The sequence below is a fragment of the Corella eumyota genome, chromosome 2, assembly GCF_963082875.1.
Source record: "Corella eumyota chromosome 2, kaCorEumy4.1, whole genome shotgun sequence".
Lineage (NCBI taxonomy): Eukaryota > Metazoa > Chordata > Ascidiacea > Phlebobranchia > Corellidae > Corella > Corella eumyota.
In genome coordinates, this window is record NC_137491.1 from 6,032,293 (window position 1) to 6,049,358 (window position 17,066).

The 17,066-nt window shown below is 33.0% G+C and overlaps 1 protein-coding gene across 1 annotated transcript; it reads left to right on the forward strand.

Moving 5' to 3' along the window:
- Nucleotides 1-7,773: 7,773 nt before the first annotated feature.
- LOC145741525 (uncharacterized) lies at nt 7,774-16,707 on the forward strand. The gene is made up of 9 exons (XM_082559122.1): nt 7,774-7,824; nt 11,537-11,717; nt 11,882-12,055; nt 12,167-13,970; nt 14,097-14,226; nt 14,333-14,499; nt 14,606-14,814; nt 14,971-15,149; nt 15,276-16,707. Exons 2-9 carry the CDS (start codon nt 11,710-11,712, stop codon nt 15,539-15,541), a joined length of 2,937 nt encoding a protein of 978 aa, XP_082415248.1. The 5' UTR covers nt 7,774-7,824; nt 11,537-11,709; the 3' UTR covers nt 15,542-16,707.
- Nucleotides 16,708-17,066: the final 359 nt, after the last annotated feature.

A 17,066-nucleotide genomic window follows, 5' to 3' on the forward strand; every position in this document is an offset into this window, starting at 1 on the left:
TGTAAAATTGGTTGCGTGTGTTGTAAAATAAAACAAAAAAAAAATTAATAGTTGACCGCCATACGGCGCACATGTGCTATATGGTTTATTGTTTCGGGTTCAAAGTCTTGGTGTGTGGTAGCATACCATGTCTATAAAACTATAAAAAACTTCTCTTTACTAACTATTAATTTATGACAAAAAATTTACGAACGAAATTTTAAATTCTTATATTTTAACTGTTTAATTTTTATTATCTATATTTAGAAATTAATAAAATGAAAGTAAATTATTTAAACTGGAATTTAAAATAAAAATATCGATTTTTTAAATGTTTAACTAATTTATCAAGAAAAATAACATTTTTTGCGATTAATGTTTACAAGAACCTAAGTTTAGAAAAATCTTACGTTGAATTCCACGAATTTTAGGATTCAGAGTAAGTATAGCCGGTTTACACAATTTTGCGCGATACCAACTCGCAAGATAAAAATAAGAACATTTTTGACAAAATTTTGCCCTTGGCTAACGCATTGACGTGCGCGCTTTGATTAAAATCGTGTTCCGATTATGGGTTCTAGCTAAGTAAAGCGGAAAATAGCCTGACTTAAAAATAACTGCTAACCAGTCTGGCTTATAAAATTGTATTCCACGAATTAAGCAATTGTTGCGCAAGGGATTCACGCAAAGTGCGGGTTCAAGCAAAATGTTTGAGCCGCTAGATGGCAGCACATGTACATTTTGCCGCAAGCAGTGATTGCGAAATTATGCAACTTGTTTCAAGAATATGCAAAAAATATTGCATAATTTAACTATTTATTTATTTCAAACAAAAATAAATGTCCTATTAATAATTTTAACTAATTCAAATACTGTATTAAAGTGTTCATTCTTTGCTTTAAAAATATTATAAAAAAGTTAAAATAAGATATCATAAAACTAGTTTTGTTTATTTAAAGTAACAACATAATTTAATAAATTGATATAATGTTATAAACTGCACAACAAGTTTTAGAAACTGGGTTAAAGTTATTTTCAATTACATCATCATATTTTTATTGCAAGTGAGGAATTTATGAATGAATTTGGGTCGCTACAACAATGCTAAAACATGTAAAAAATTCGCGTCATAGAAGAGAGGAGAAGATAGCAAGGCTGCTATCTTTAGCTGTATATTGGTTTACGGGTCAGTTTAATACTCGATGTGGAATGTGCACAATTTTTCGGGTAATAAACTCTCGTTCGGTTTAAAAACAGTCGCCGAGACCTCTGCAAACACAAAGTGTCTCCGATCTGAAACTAACTACGTCAATGCGACGTATGCAGGGTTAAATATTGACGCAAAGGCGTGAACAGTCGCGCAATAAACACATATTTGCCAACCTTCATATTTGTCTTAACCTAGCCGTTAGTCGGAGAGTGCGCGTCGACCGCGTCTATTTGAATTGGATTTATGTTTGATGTTTTTTGTGTAATAAAGGTTGCCCCACAGTGGCTAGAGTGTTGTTTGATTATATAATTTTAGGAATGCAGTCTGGCTATTTTTGTCGATTTAAGACTTTTGAGAAAATTTGGTTTTATGAGAAAGTTGTTACTTTTTGCTCACCGACAATATTTGCTTTTCATTGGAATAAAAAATCGATATCGTAATACATAAGTTACATAATCTCCTACTGAAATAGATGTAGTCCTAAAACGAGTGTAAATAATAATTTCAAAATAAAAATGTAACCGATTAGAAAAGAATTCGAATTACACCAAACGCTTTTTATAGTAACAATACAGAAAATTCATGTTCACAATAAAAAAAAAAATTCTTTTCATAGTATTATAAACGTCACCACTATGGCTTATTCTCTTAAGCCAAATGCGTATTTAGGCGTATGCGGTCTATGCTCTATACAATTCCTTTATTTTAAAGGTCAATCGTAAAAACGGCCTATTTTATATAGACCCTGCGTCTAATACGGATATCTATTTTTATGACGCTGTGACGTTGTTACGCACCGTGCGTCAGTTACGTGGCGCGACGCACCACCTGCGCGATTGAGCGACGAGAAATAGGTGGTCTAGCGAGACCACATTTTCCCTGGGCGCATTCATTGTTAACATTTTGACAAATCCTAGTCTATATTTATAGGTTTCATTCATGTGAATTCTTTCCATTCATAAACGAAAATAACGCGGCCCTAATGTAGAATAATCGTATCGATCCGTACACCGCATTTACAATTCGAACAACAAATACATTTAGAACAAACAAGACATTTAGGCACTAAACGTTCCATATTTAGCAATCAATTAATCCAATTTTTTTCAACTAAATATAACCCACTTCCAACGATTAGGTCAATTAACACATTGTTTCTATTTAAAACATAAATTTTAGGTATTTAACAATCAAAGAACAATGAACCTGGCAGTTGGAATTCACATTTCTTCCTAAAAAACGGCATTGAAGAAAGTAGCTTTCGAAACAATAAACGTAGATGGGTAAATCATAATACTAACGTGTTTTAAAATGTCAAAGTTAAAATTACACATTACGGACAGAACTTTTCCTGGTCTTACGCAGCGACGTTCGACGTCAAGGTTTACGCAAACACGTGGGAGTAGACTTGCGTCGTGCGTCACATGCGTCAACTATCTTGAGAAAATCAACAAGTTATTTTTAGCCGGCGCTTCGTTTACAGGTAGCTATTTAGAGTATGTGTAGTGGCATAACTTTAAAGGTAAATCACCATAAACAAATACATGTAACGTTATTTGATTACAGCGTTTTAAAGCATTCTACCAAAAAATTACCCACTCGATTTTAAAGTCTATATTTGATACCAATAAGCAGTTAACGGTGTAGGATGTTTACAAATAAGGGGCTTTAATACGGCAATCTGAATAGGTTCGTCTGCTAAATTGATCGTTAACATTGCTTGTCAATTCCAATTGAGCGCCGTTCTATTGCCCAAAACGTCCCAAAATACGCAGTGCTATTCTCGAATTAGCAAGCGTCTCGCTATTGCCTTTCTATATTTACGTTTGCTTCTCTGTATTAATGAGTACATATTCAATGCAATGGGAAATGAATTGCAGCGTACGAACTATTCCTGTCGTTTTCAGTGCGTCAATGACGTAACAAAGGAATCATAAAGACGATTGTTTTTCACAAACGAGCGTGGGAAATTACTCCAAAGCGTCAAAAACAAAACGATTTTGCACCTAAATTAATTACTCGAGAATTGACGATTTGGGCATTATTCATACCCGAAAAATAACAACAACATTAAAAAAAATTTAACACCAGAATAGGATTCCTACCTCTACCAATGGTAAAATAAACACGTTATATTTTTTAAATAAATTTTTAAGTGTTTAGTAAAACTTAACTCATTTAAATTTTATAGAATTAAACTCAATGTTTTAATATCTGTAAACATGTAAATAATATGTTGTTTTCGATAAAGAAAAAAATTTTAATAACAAAACATTAAAATAAATATTAATTTTATTTTATATTAAATTTAAAATTGATTTACCTAAGTGTAAACGTTGTGTAATTCAAAATTCTCAAGAGAGGCGCGTCACGTGACAAACTAAGGCGTTTCTTTCGCCATTTCGTATAGCCGCCAAAGCGACACACACGCCGAGAAAAAATGAAAACCCGTTAACATATTAACGTACCCGATATATAAGCCACCACCGCTTCACAACTAACCGAGGCCCGAAATAGCCTGCTTTGACGTCAATCTATCTTTTCGTGTACGTCACTCCTTCGTTTTTCTCTCGCTTCTCTCAAAAAAGAGAGGCCTACTGTCCCGAGGTTGACTTTAGGTCGCTTGACTAAGGTAACGACTTGTTAGCTTTTGAAGCTTACTGTCAACCATGTCGAATATTCCGCATAGTTTAATCCGATGTGAAAATGATGTCACGCTCCGTGTCTATTTTGGGCGCGAAGATCGGAAAACAAAAAAGGCATCGATTTTCAGAAATTGTCTTTTTTTGCAAAATTGCATAAAATTTTTTTTAAATTTGATCAATTCATTCAAGCAACTTAAGATTTGCCTTAAATACTAAACTAGTAAAAAAATTATATTTTCCTTAAAACAATATTAGTTGTTGTTTATTAAAAAAAAGAATGTTAAAATAGATTTGTTTTGCCACCTTTGGTTTTAAACCAAACAAGCAAACTGAATTTACGTAATATCTAAATTTACTCCCAATTTCGCCTTAACTTCAGATATTTGTTTACAAAATAAGCGAAACCTCGCAAAACAAAATGCTATTACGTTCATCTCTGTCACTGTGACGTCATTCGGGCTATTTTGTTACGGATGAATGCCTATGGGAGCTCAATTTAATCCTCCCTAGTCGGATAGACCGTATACGCGACACTACTGTTGTAATAGCCAAACTTAACTTATTCTTTCTAGCAATTTCGATTGAAATCCCCTTCCAAGTTAATTACAGACCATTAGTAATAATAGCATATTCTATAAATATAAATATTATTTCATTATTGTTTTTTTTTACATAGTGCAATTTTTTATTTTTCAAAATTAAATTAATATTTCAAAAAAATTAAAAAAAAAAAATAAAATTTGTATTTTTTTTTTTTTTATTAAAAAAAAATTAAATTAATATTAAAAATGGCCTATTTTTTAATTTGTATTTTTCTTAAAAATAGTACTTTAATTTTGGACAAAAAACAACAAATTTTGAAGTTACTACGTGAAACCGCGGCAAAAACAATTCGCGTTTTATGACGTAGCTCAAAACTTTATGACGTTACAGAATAACTTTCAAAACAACGGAGTTTTTTGCGGCTTAGTTGAGGGTTGTAACCTACATTTGGCAACCTTAAAATCAGCAAAAAACCGCCAACCTAGCGTAAACTCTCTATTATTACCCTCAACGCGAATTATAACCCCTTACAAGCTGGTTAACCGAAAAACGGAAAACTGACGACTGAAACGTTAACAACACTCTTAACAATCTATTTTTAAACACAAAGGTATTTAAACAAAAATGTGACACAAATTCAGCCTAAATTCGTTAATTAAACCGCCAAAAATTAGTTAGATTTTTGCCTAAACGCAATACTGACTTTTACATGCAAAAAAGCAGCGTAACTTACTCTAAAAGTAGCTGTGCACGGGAAAACAACTGACTTGTAATGACTGTGACGAAGGTTGACGAACGAGTCCGCAACGTGGCGAGTTATTTTTAGAAATCGATTCGCATACATCAGATGGCAGCGGCAAGAAAGAGAGGGAGAGAGTGGCAAGACTACATTATAAGAAGCTAAATTTGCCTTTGACGTCAATGCGATCGCATTCCGTAAACGAGAGAGGCGGGGGAAAAACAACGACGAGAATAACGGGAGGATGTTTGTACACCACTACCTGAGCCGCACTGTGATATTAAAATGCACGTGTGCCGTCGAGGAAAGAAAATCTAGTCACACAGATCAGTTTATTTTGTATACATGCCATATCAAAATGCCATCAGCGCATGATTGCAAGTTAAGTTAAAGAGAATTTACAGAACACTCGATAGCTAAGAATAGAAGTTGTCTATCAGGATCTAGTATCTATAATTACTGGTTCATCAGCGAAACCAAAGGTATACTTCGTTGTTATTGTTTATTGCCAGATTAGAGTGAAGTTGAACGCAAGATAATCTTTTAATAGATGAGATTTTAAAATTAATTTGAACCGACGTAAATAAGCAACGTGCGTGCGTAAGAAATTTTCCATGAATTTTAAATTTAAGTTTTGTTTATACCAACATGCGTAGTTTAAATTTTTTAAACCTTTTAAAAAAATTAAAATAATTTTTTTTAGAAATGTGAACTTTAACTCTCATAAAAATTAAAACTCCATTTACGTAAATAACTTTTGCTTTATATTTAAATACTGCAATAATGTCTGCGACAAATTCTGTTTTATTTTTGTTCTATGATCTAATGTTTTGAAAGAAAATGGTTGCATAATTTCAAAATCAATTTATGACTAAAATAATTAAATTACGTTTTTTTTAATTTTTGCAACAAAAAATTTACAAGTGCGTAGACAGAGTTTAAACTTTTCATGAATATTGAGTGTTGACGTATATCTGCAATAACAAAATTGCATTTTATGACGATCGTTCTATTTTCTGACTCAAAATTTGAATTAAAATAACGTTTCGATGTTGCTAGCGTTGGACTTTGTCATCAAAGCGTGCAGCTTTGTCGGTGTCTGTGATGTCATAAAAAACACGCTTTCAAAATGACTATTTTCGCGACTCTTCGCCGGCGCATCCTGATTAATTATTAATGACGCTACGTTCTTGACGTATTGACGTCAATGCGTCATTACGTCTTTACGCACGTAGCTCTATAGCGCGCTGGGGGACGATCATACATTACGCTCAATATAGATAATGAGAAGGGGTAAAAATAGATCCGTTATAAAGAAAGCCACGACATTCGTGAAAGGATTTCTATTCGTGCCTTCGCATAATCCTGCAAAATATATTGCTGAGTATGCTAGGGGTTACATGCCGGGCAGTTGCTTATTTCAAGGAAATTGCGCTATTAGCGAATCACGACTACACATTTCTATGTAAGACTATGGACACGACTTAACACATAGTGAACAAGAATCGTTTGGTACTCATATGACTGCGATAAATCGCAGAAATATAAGAAACAGTATCAATATATGTCAGTTTTCTATTTTTAGTCACTCTATTGAATAATATTTCGTTTTGCGGTAACCATTTAGAATTCCATTCTGGTTAATTGATTTATTTGTGCTTGATTCGTTAATTAAAATAAATTTTTCGCGAAGTAGTGAAATGCCTTTTTGTTTTTTCGTTTACACAGGTGAAGCAAGCATCGGCATTTGCTTTGTCGCTATTGTAACGTAACGACGTAAATCAATGGGTTTCACGCTTTGTGCATATCACGTACCACCGCACTTTTGCGTAACAACCGGGTGGGAGTGACGTCACCGACACGAAGTTCAACCAGGCGTATAACTCCCGGTTCAAGTTATATTCAACTTGTATTACGTAAAAGTGGAAACGACAGTGTGGCGGAAAAACTACGTTTACGCACTTGCGGTGTTGTTGATATTTTTTCGTGGTCGAATTGCTGCAAGCGGTAATGCTATAAATAGTTGCCAAATAAAACAATATTTTATCGCGATATCGTTTTAGCAATTAAAATTTTTTTATGGTCAGTTTGGTATTTAGATTATAAGGGATATGCAAAATAATTTTAAATACCAAATTTTGATAAAATACCCGCTAAAATCAAACCATGTATGGCAATACGAATTTAACCAATTTCGGCAGAAAATATAGCACGTTTTTTAACACAGAAACTGTTGGTTTATTATTCAAATTCCCCTCTGCCATATATTATTTTAACTTCTAAAAATTTACTAAAATAAACAACAAATATTTTTTTAAAGGATAATGCATTGATGAAATGTCATAAGACATAAAACCAGAAATAAACATTAAATTTGGTTTTAAAGGGCAACTCAAAACCGAACCGGAGGTGTTAATAAATATTTTTTAAAGTTTAATCAAAACTTCTACGAATCCTATTTGCTGAAAATGCTAAAAGGAACCGGATTTAAAATTATTTTTGGAAGTACTTCTCAATTTATCAATAATGTGGAGTTAGTTTTAAACGAACAATTCGGGGAAAACAGTACAACCAGTAAATTTTTCGGATTTCATATTTGAGCGATTTGGAGACAATCCATGGATTATGACGTCATATTAGATACCACACGCGATTGCCGGAAGTGATGTTAGGTTACGTAACCACCTCGTGCAATAACAAAAGCAAAGGTTTATTTTTTTTTAGTTTTTTTAGTTTTTTTCTGTCAAAATTAGAAATGCATTTAAAATATTTGGGAGCGACTTTTTTAAAAAATTTTTAGCCCAAAAAATAATGTTATGTGAAACAAAATAATTGGTATTATCTTATTTGGTCTTTTGTGCATTTTAAAATGATTTAATACTTCGTGGATAATTATTTTTATTCGGTTAAAATTAACTATTTAATATAACAAAAAAACAAATTTTAACTATTGGACTTACATTATTAATTCATTTTGGCATAATCACGTATTGGCATCCTTCCATACTATTTGCTAAGTAATGATGGAACTAGTAAATTGCAAATTTAAAAAAAAATTCTTTTAAACGAAAAGAAAACAGGTTTTTATATTTTATGAAACGACCTTTTTTAAATAATAACCTTTATTACCTTACCTGAATAACAACAAAATTATTTTCTAGAAAAGGGTAAACTTGATTGCTAATTCATATTAATTTTATTATTAATAAGAATATTAGGGGTTTAGTAACTAAAAAATTTTATTACAATTTAATAATTTCATTTATTGCGTAAATGTCGGAATCTGTGTTCCGTAATTTTTTGAATCATAAAAATTTTAATTTTTTAATCAGGTGATTTATGTTCCTAAAAATGCATGAATAGTGGTGGCATACAATTATTGGTTAACCTGTGACTTACGTGACTTTAAAATGTCAAATCCAAGTCAAGCGTCAAACAATTTAAAATTAAAAAGAAAGAAGCTAAAAAAAAAAACAAAGCTTGCAAACGCAAATTGCTCGAAATAGCATTTAACATAAAGTTCGAAAAAAAGAGTGACTCATATCGCTAACGGCTTGATAATATGCAACGTTTTATTTAAGTCGAAACCTAAATCAAAATATCAAATCACTGCGAGAGCCAATACCTAAAAATAAAATTTAAGCAACTTTTTATTTTTTGCGGGAGGAATTTTTTCAGTGCGACACGCTCTACGTCAACTTTTGCGTGAAGTAACTTTCTGAAAATCTCACGTTTTCCTAATGACGTGTGCGTGACGACAGTGCTTAGACTATTAGTTAGTCATTAGACAATGCCGGGGTTTTCTCATTGTAATTGCCGCAAATTTAACCGATTACATGTGATTATTTTTAGTTACATTGTCCTAAACGTGCTTTTGACAAAATTATTCTTATACCGGTATTCCCAATATGCAATCACTCTTTGTATTGTTTTTTGTAACAGTATTCATGTAATACATCACGTGTTTTTGAATACAAAAGAAGGCAAAGGTCAGTTAAGCGACATCCTTGTTAAGTATGAGTTGTATTTAAATACTATGTCTGCGCCTGTGAAAAACAAAAGTCATTTTAATTACCAAATCTCATTCTTGTTGTTTTGACACAATTAAACTTTTAGTAAATTTCGCGCGAATTGATAGACGGTGAAAAGAAAACAAATCCGTCGGCATTTATTCTTTCCTCCTGCCTCGGATGTTGATTTTCTCAAAAACTGGTATCCATGGAAAATAAAATAACAACGGGGTGACCGTGAGTAAAAATAAACCAGATTTTCCGATGTTTCGACGACTTTCGAATCCACAAGCAAGCTGTGTGGAAGCGACGCACTCGCCTACGTAGCCTGACGTCATAAAGCCATTCGAGAAAAAGGCTGCAGCGCTTTATATACGATCTCATTCAGATTTTTAGAGCAGAGAGAAATGGAAGCCCATGCAGTGGCTTTAAGAAACGATTTGTAAAATTTAAATATTTTATTCGATATTTATTTAGAAATAATTTTAACTAAATTGAGACAGAAATAGATGCGCAATCAATAAATTATTTTTTTATGTTTTTCTTCGGATATTTATTTTTCCTTATATACCCTGAACATGCTGTGAACAGGTTTATTTTAATAAAAAAACAGACAGATTTAGAATATAATAAGAATGTAACGAATTATTTTAGGGCGTAAGTTAATAAATATATACGATATTTAACTTGTGTAATTTAATTTATCAAGTATCAGTTTCATAGTATTTTAACTTTTTAATTTTAAAAAATTAAAAAAGAACAGTTTTGAATTAAATAATTATTTTTTTAAGTTTAAACTAATTGTTGGAAAAAGTTTTGGTTGTAAAAAAGTATTTAAAATTAAGAACACAAAATAAATCGAGTTTTTGCCATTTAATTCCTTGAGTATATTTTTTTTGTTAAATTTAGGCTTAATTTTTTTTGTACCGTTGAATAGTAACTGTAAGGAAATTTGTTTATTTACTTTAAATAACTTAAATTTTTTCGAATTATAATTTGTTTTTAAAAATAATTGTTAAAATTTCTATGCTTAAAAGGATTTTCAAATACCTGTTGTGGATAGGTCAGCAAAAACTATGTGTTGTGCGAATTTTTTTAAAAAGTCCTAATTAATTTGTAAAAAGTTGATGATATTTTTTTTGTTGTATATTAAGCATTTAAAAAAAAAATTATTACGTAATACCAAAATTTAAAAAATATTTTTTTTATGACTAATTAATAGGCGGGCGATTTTAGCGTTGTTGATTTTTCGCAGCGTAACTTTTAGACGTAAAAATATTTTCAAACGTGTTTTATTAATAAACTAGATCGTGGTTATATTTAAAAGCATCTACGGCGAGTAGACGCATACCTAGCCGTAAGAAAACGGCCAATCAAACCGGTTGACGTAACACAGATAGAAATAGGACGAACTACGCAAGTACATACGTCACAGAATACGATGCTGTATGATAAACGTCAAGAGTTTCTCTCCTCTCTCGTTTTCGCGCTCTGCGTTTTTCTTTTTTATATTCTCTCTTCTCATAGTGTTTCCTTTTTCTCCTAATGCGAGCACATTTTTTTGCTAACGCCGGTCTCGGCTCGTTGTAGCTTTAAATAGCGCAGGCCGACTTTTAGGCTAAATCATTTACGAATGTAAGCCTATGGTGAACATAACCCAAAAACAGCTAAGCTGCATTTATAGTGCATAGTCAAATTAGCGTTTCATCGATAAATGTTGTAAAGAAAAATCTAAATTTAATAAATAATTGATTGGAAACAAAAATATCAAGTGGTAAATATTTATTTAGGATAATTTTAGTCAGATTTAAGTCAGTGGATCACATGATTTTAAAGAATTTTTCTGAAAATAGTCTGAAAAGTCTGAAATAGTCAGGAAATTCAAAAAAAAGATTGAGCATGATTTTTTGTTTTAAATCAAGTTTAAGTAAAAGTGTTGCTTTTGAATTAAAGTTTTTTTGTACATGGAAATTTGTAAATCAACCAACTTTTTAAATTTACAAGCACATATAAAAAAGACAGAAATCACGTGTTCGCGATACCTTTATGACGCAATAGACTCGGAAAAGCAAAATAAAATTACTGTTCAAGTCACTCTTCACAGGTGTTGTACCGTAATAACACAATCGACTATTAGTAAAGACACGTTAACAACTGCGCAATACCCTCTTATATTAACGTGATCGTTTTGTAGGGTTTTACAACAGCAAACGTGCGTTCTGGTGGTAATAAATTGTGGTGTTATATAACTTATTGAAAACTCTATCATTCGTTGTTATTACACGACAGCAAAACGTTTTTTAGTAGTGCCAGAACTAGTTTGATTTTACGTTGCAGTGAATACTTGCAAAATTTCTAAGTTTTGGTTAAATATAATTTTTGGTGTTTATAAACTTATTTTTATTTACAGCAATAAATTAGGCAGATGAAATAAAAATTTTGGATTATTTAAAATCGCCATTAATTGTATGAATCAAAGATTTAGTTTTTAACGGGATACTTCGAGTTAGTTGACCTGAAATCGAAGCGATTTTTCCCGCCGAATATTCAGATTATTCTCGAAGTCAAACGACTCCTATTCTCATGTCCACGTAAGTGCAAATTATTATTTTAATTATTAAAATATTTTTTTTTTAAATTAACTTTATTACACAATTAATTTAAAGATAATTTAGGCGTTTATGTTTTTGCCTACATAAAACTTAGGGGATTAGGAATTCTTAGACTAAAACTAAATTTTGTTTTTTATTTTTAGTTTAATTATGCCAAGCAGTTGTTTTGGTTCAACATCAAGCATCGAACGAATTAATTTCCATCAACAATTCAACGACCAAACTTCGTTGAATACTTCGCTTAATACAGACTCGCCAGCGAAAAGTGATATTGCGCAAGAGCATCATCTCGCGGTCGATTATTTTGACAGTTTAAGGTATTTAAATCGAAATTAATTTTAAGTTAATTAAAATAATAGGAATATTATTTGAATTCTAATAACAACATTTGTTTATTTTAATATTAATTAATATTTATTTAATTGCAGTGACGATTTGGAAGAAACCCTTTTACAAACAACCGGAAATATTGCTTCTGAATTTATGACGTCATCGCATTACAACATTGCCCCCGTATCTACGTCGCCCATCACCTCAACAATTTCAGAATCAAGTGTGATCAACACCAGCGAAGATATGAGTGCCAGCGCAGTTACAGGCTTTTTAGATTGTTCATCGAGTTGGGGTAATACTCAAGATAATTACAATCAACACCAGAGGGCAATAATTGATCGCCAGCAATCGAGCGGGGGTGATAACGTTGATGTGTTCAGTCACTCGCCACAGCAAAGTGTGACAAACGTGACCTCCCCCAATATGTTACAAGTCACAGAAATGAGTCACATGGGTAACATGTCACCCAGTGAAACGTCACCGATGACAAATGCCGTCACGGGCAGACGACAAAGCACAGCGAGCGGGTCATCTCACATGATGGCAACGACCCAATATGATACCGGGTTTAATGAATCTTACAGCCGAGACATGATGCATGTTTCCCCTGTCATGGAACAATCAAATAACCTGGCATCGGTTGCAAGTAGCACCATTACCAGAAGTCCATACAACAACGGGCAGAGGTATCAAAAATCAACAGAATTTGGAAATAATATGGATACATTTTATCAAGGCAACTTTAAATACACGCCCACAAAAAGTGAAGCAGTCAATAGATCAACACCTATTCAGGAATACAGAATGCAAAATTACGGAGTACAGCAAACAGATGGAAATAACAACTATTCCAGGTCAAGGCAGTATCGACACAATTCGTATCCCGCGGATGGGCGACGAGTATCGAGCATTACACCACCGTCTCCTAATTCGCTGGAAGAGATATACGCGCCAAGTCAACAGGGAGATTATTTTCCATCGGTTCAAGGCAGTGACATAGAAGGCATTAAGGGGAATTATTCAGCCTTTGGCGAGGAAATGGTAGACAGAAAACCACTGTTGAATCATCAACTCGATGGCAACATTTCGCCGAATGTTCTCAAGAAAACCGCATCCCTCGGAATGCCAAGAAGGTCAAAACTTCCAATGGCCCCGCTTCGAGTGCAATCTTCAAGCGCACCATATTTGGCTACAGCTTCACTATCAGCTGCAAATTCTTTGTTACAAGAAGTTTACCCGGAGATAACTGATCAGGTTTCGATGAATGATTACGGGTCGCCGCACAATTCGCCACCCCCGGCATCAGCCTATAATGGAGCTAGGTCGCCTCTGCAAAAAATACAACGAAGTCCCACGGATTTATCGGTTGTGACTACCAACCAACAGCAAAGATTAAACGATTTTGCTCCCTTTCACCCAGCTCAAATGGACGAAGAAACTAGATTGGCAAGACAGCTTAAGGAACAGCAAATGGTTACCAGTGTCGGAGGAATAGTGGATTTATTTGGTCAATACAGGCCAGGAGATAGGGATCAATATTTTCCCTCCTTTCACATGCCTGACCAAGTATCAAGTTCATCTTTCCCAACCCAACTTCACCCAAGTTTGGCCGCTGCCTCAATCGTTAAGCAACAACAAGAAAGTGACTTGTATCCGTACAACGGCCAAGTCTATTTGACCATTCCACCAAATTCATCAGCTGCTCATTTCAGTTCCTTCAGGGGTCATTACCCAAGCTCGGACAGACATCATCCCTACCAGACACAGAACCAAAGATCAAATAACGCAATCTCAATGGTACGACCATCTAGCGAAGGATTATGTGCAGTATGCGGGGACAACGCCGCATGTCAACATTATGGAGTAAGAACTTGCGAAGGATGTAAAGGATTTTTTAAGGTAACAAAAATAAATTTTAAAAACTATTAAAACTGGCAAAAAGTTTAATAAAATGACTAATGGCAAAATGCCTTTAAATTATCATTTTTTTTATCCGCCATTTTAATTTTAACTTTTTTTCTGTAGAGAACCGTTCAAAAAAAATCCACTTATGTTTGCCTGGCGAATAAAAATTGTCCAGTTGATAAAAGACGCAGAAATCGATGTCAGTTTTGTCGATTCGAAAAATGTCTAGCCGTAGGAATGGTCAAAGAAGGTAATTGAAATCAAGTTTTAACTATTTATTTCTTTCTTTAAAAAATGTAACCGTAAGTGAATTAATATTCTTTCACCAGACCAGTTAAAATATTGTTTTCTTTTAGTTGTACGAACTGATCACTTAAAAGGCCGACGAGGTCGCCTGCCATCGAAACCGAAGGGACCCAAAGACCCAGTTGCCCCACCCTCACCCCCAGTAAGCTTTATTACGTCACTAGTAAGAGCACACGTGGATACTAATCCCGCTATTAGCAACACCGACATGTCAAAGGTAAATGTTTTACCAAATCGAAAACACAAAAAAAAAATTTTAAATTGACAAACTAATTTGTATTTGATAACATTATATGTAATAATTAATCTTTTTTAATTGTTAGTATCGACCCCCTGGAATTCCACCTTGTTCCCCACCACTGAGCTGTGCTGAAGAGGCTCACAATTTCTATGAACTCCTCGCTTCTTGTTTAACCGTCACAATTCAATGGGCTGAAAAAATACCAGGGTTTAGTGCTTTGTGCCAAGAAGATCAATCTATTTTAGTAGAGAATGCATTCCTTGAAATCTTCTGCCTTCGCCTGGCTTACAGGTTAGTTAAATTTACATGTTTCTTTGAAATTATTAAAAAATATAAATAATATTTCAAGTTGGTATAAAAGTTTTAACCAAGCGACCATTTTAAAATAAGTTTTCTAAAGAAATTTAGATGGCGGCCATTTTTAAAACTTTTGCTTGTTTAATACAGATCTGAACTTCAAGAAGGAAAATTAGTTTTCTGCAATGGAGTTGCCCTCCATCGAGAACAACTTTACCGAAGTTTTGGGAGCTGGATTGAAAATATTTTTAACTTTACCTGTACATTAGCCGAACTTAATGTCGATATTTCATCATTCAGTTGCTTGCTGGCCGTCATTCTTTTTCAAGGTAAATTACAACAAATTCTTTTTATTTTATTTGTATAATAATTACATAAAAAATGTAATTTAAAAAAAAACATTTTACTATTTGCTTCGTTTGCGAGTTTTTAATAACATTTTTTGATTTCTTTAGATCGACCTGGTCTTAGAGACGTAAAAAAAGTTGAGGAACTACAAGGCCTTGTGATCGAGAGTCTAAAAACTCACGTGACCAAGAGCATCGTCACAGCTGATCGACCAAACTATTTTACAAAATTAATTGGTCTTCTACCCAACTTGAGCGCCAGCGCCGTAGCAGGGGTGCGCAGAATATATGCGCACAAGATCGAATCCCCATCGATACAATGCCCTCCATGCTTGGAGCGTAATTTGGCCTTGATCGCGGACCAAGTACAATGAAGTTTATGACGTCACAAAAAAGACATTTCTTTTTATGGTTTTTGTCCGAGCTATAATTGGCACGTTGTAGTGTCGATTCAAAGCAAAAGAAAATGGCGGAGGAATTTTAAGCGGAGTGATATTTATACAGGTCGACGGGCCAGGTAGCTTAGCTACCACAGAAAAACTTACTTTATTTTATTGTTACTGCCTTTAACCAAAACGCTGTTGCAACATTCTGTAAATTTCGATTTACGGTAAAATCTCACAAATTGAGATTGTGTAGCAAAGAAACGTAGCAAACTAACAAAGTAGTAATTTCTCTTAAACCCTTTCTAGTAACAATTTGCACATTAATTCACTCTTTTTTTACTTTCTTAATCTTAATTTTTTTAATCAATGTTTATATAAATTATTTGAAAAATCACTTTCTGTTTTATTAAACTTTTTACCCCTTGTTTTTTGCGTCACCAACACGCAAAATCAACGTCATAATTAACGCATGTCATCTCGTCACGTCTGGTCACGTGACGGGAAATTGAAAATGCGTTACCAAGGCCAACTACGTCACCAGTAAAGCAACACGCGTGCATTAAACATTAAAGAAGTTAATTGGGATTATTTTAAGACCACTACGTGATTTGTTTAACGCAGAACGATTTGCAGTTCTTGAAACGTTTTTGTTTTTCACTTGTAAAACAAGCAAAGCAAGCGGCACGTTTTTTTATATTCTTATAAATAATTTAACAGCAGTACAAATGCAGTATCACTTTTTGTTGCAAATAGTTCGAACTGTCACTTCTTGATGTGTATTTCCTCTAACACTATAATTGCATGGTGCAGTAACACTTATGTACTACAGCTGTTTGAACTTATTGCTTTTTATATAACGGTACACCTGAATTATATGAACTTGTTTTTTTTATATATGAACGCCGAAAAGATTTATTTCTATATTTTAATTATTTTGTAATACGAACTGATGAATTCCGATTTTTTTTATTCTCTTTCGTTTTTTTTATGTATTTATTGAAATTGTATATTTCTGTACGTTTTAACCATTTAAGATGTTATTTTCTTTAAAGTTTCTTTTTATGTTGCAGATGATTACATGTACATGTTATTTTTATGGCCAGATGTGGGAATTATTAAATTAAATGCGAAAATAAAATTACACGAAAATCTAACTCGTTTTGTAGAAAATTTTTAATAGAAATTTCGTTTAAAATAAAACAGTTAATTCAGAAAATTCTTAAAAATTATTTTTGGAGAATTTTCATAAAATACATTTGGAATTTTAAAATCTCAAAGCTGAAAGTATTGAGTCACTTAATATTTGCACCAATCACATTTTAAACCGCATTCCGAAAGTATCAACAGAATGACTAAGCCGACTTTTGGAATATAGATTAACATAACTACGTTTTATATTAAATAACCTTTGATTTTTTTTGCAAAATAAACTGTTAAGGGTAATATACGATTTTTTATTTAACTTTTGAAACTTTTTTAAAGTTTAAAGTAAAGTTGAAAAAATATTTTCTGA

Excerpts from the sequence above, each read along its gene's own strand:
- LOC145741525 (XM_082559122.1), top strand. Across the intron at positions 13,971-14,096 it reads GATGTAAAGGATTTTTTAAG|AGAACCGTTCAAAAAAAATC; the intron begins GTAACAAAAATA and ends TTTTTTCTGTAG. Across the intron at positions 14,815-14,970 it reads TGCCTTCGCCTGGCTTACAG|ATCTGAACTTCAAGAAGGAA; the intron begins GTTAGTTAAATT and ends TGTTTAATACAG.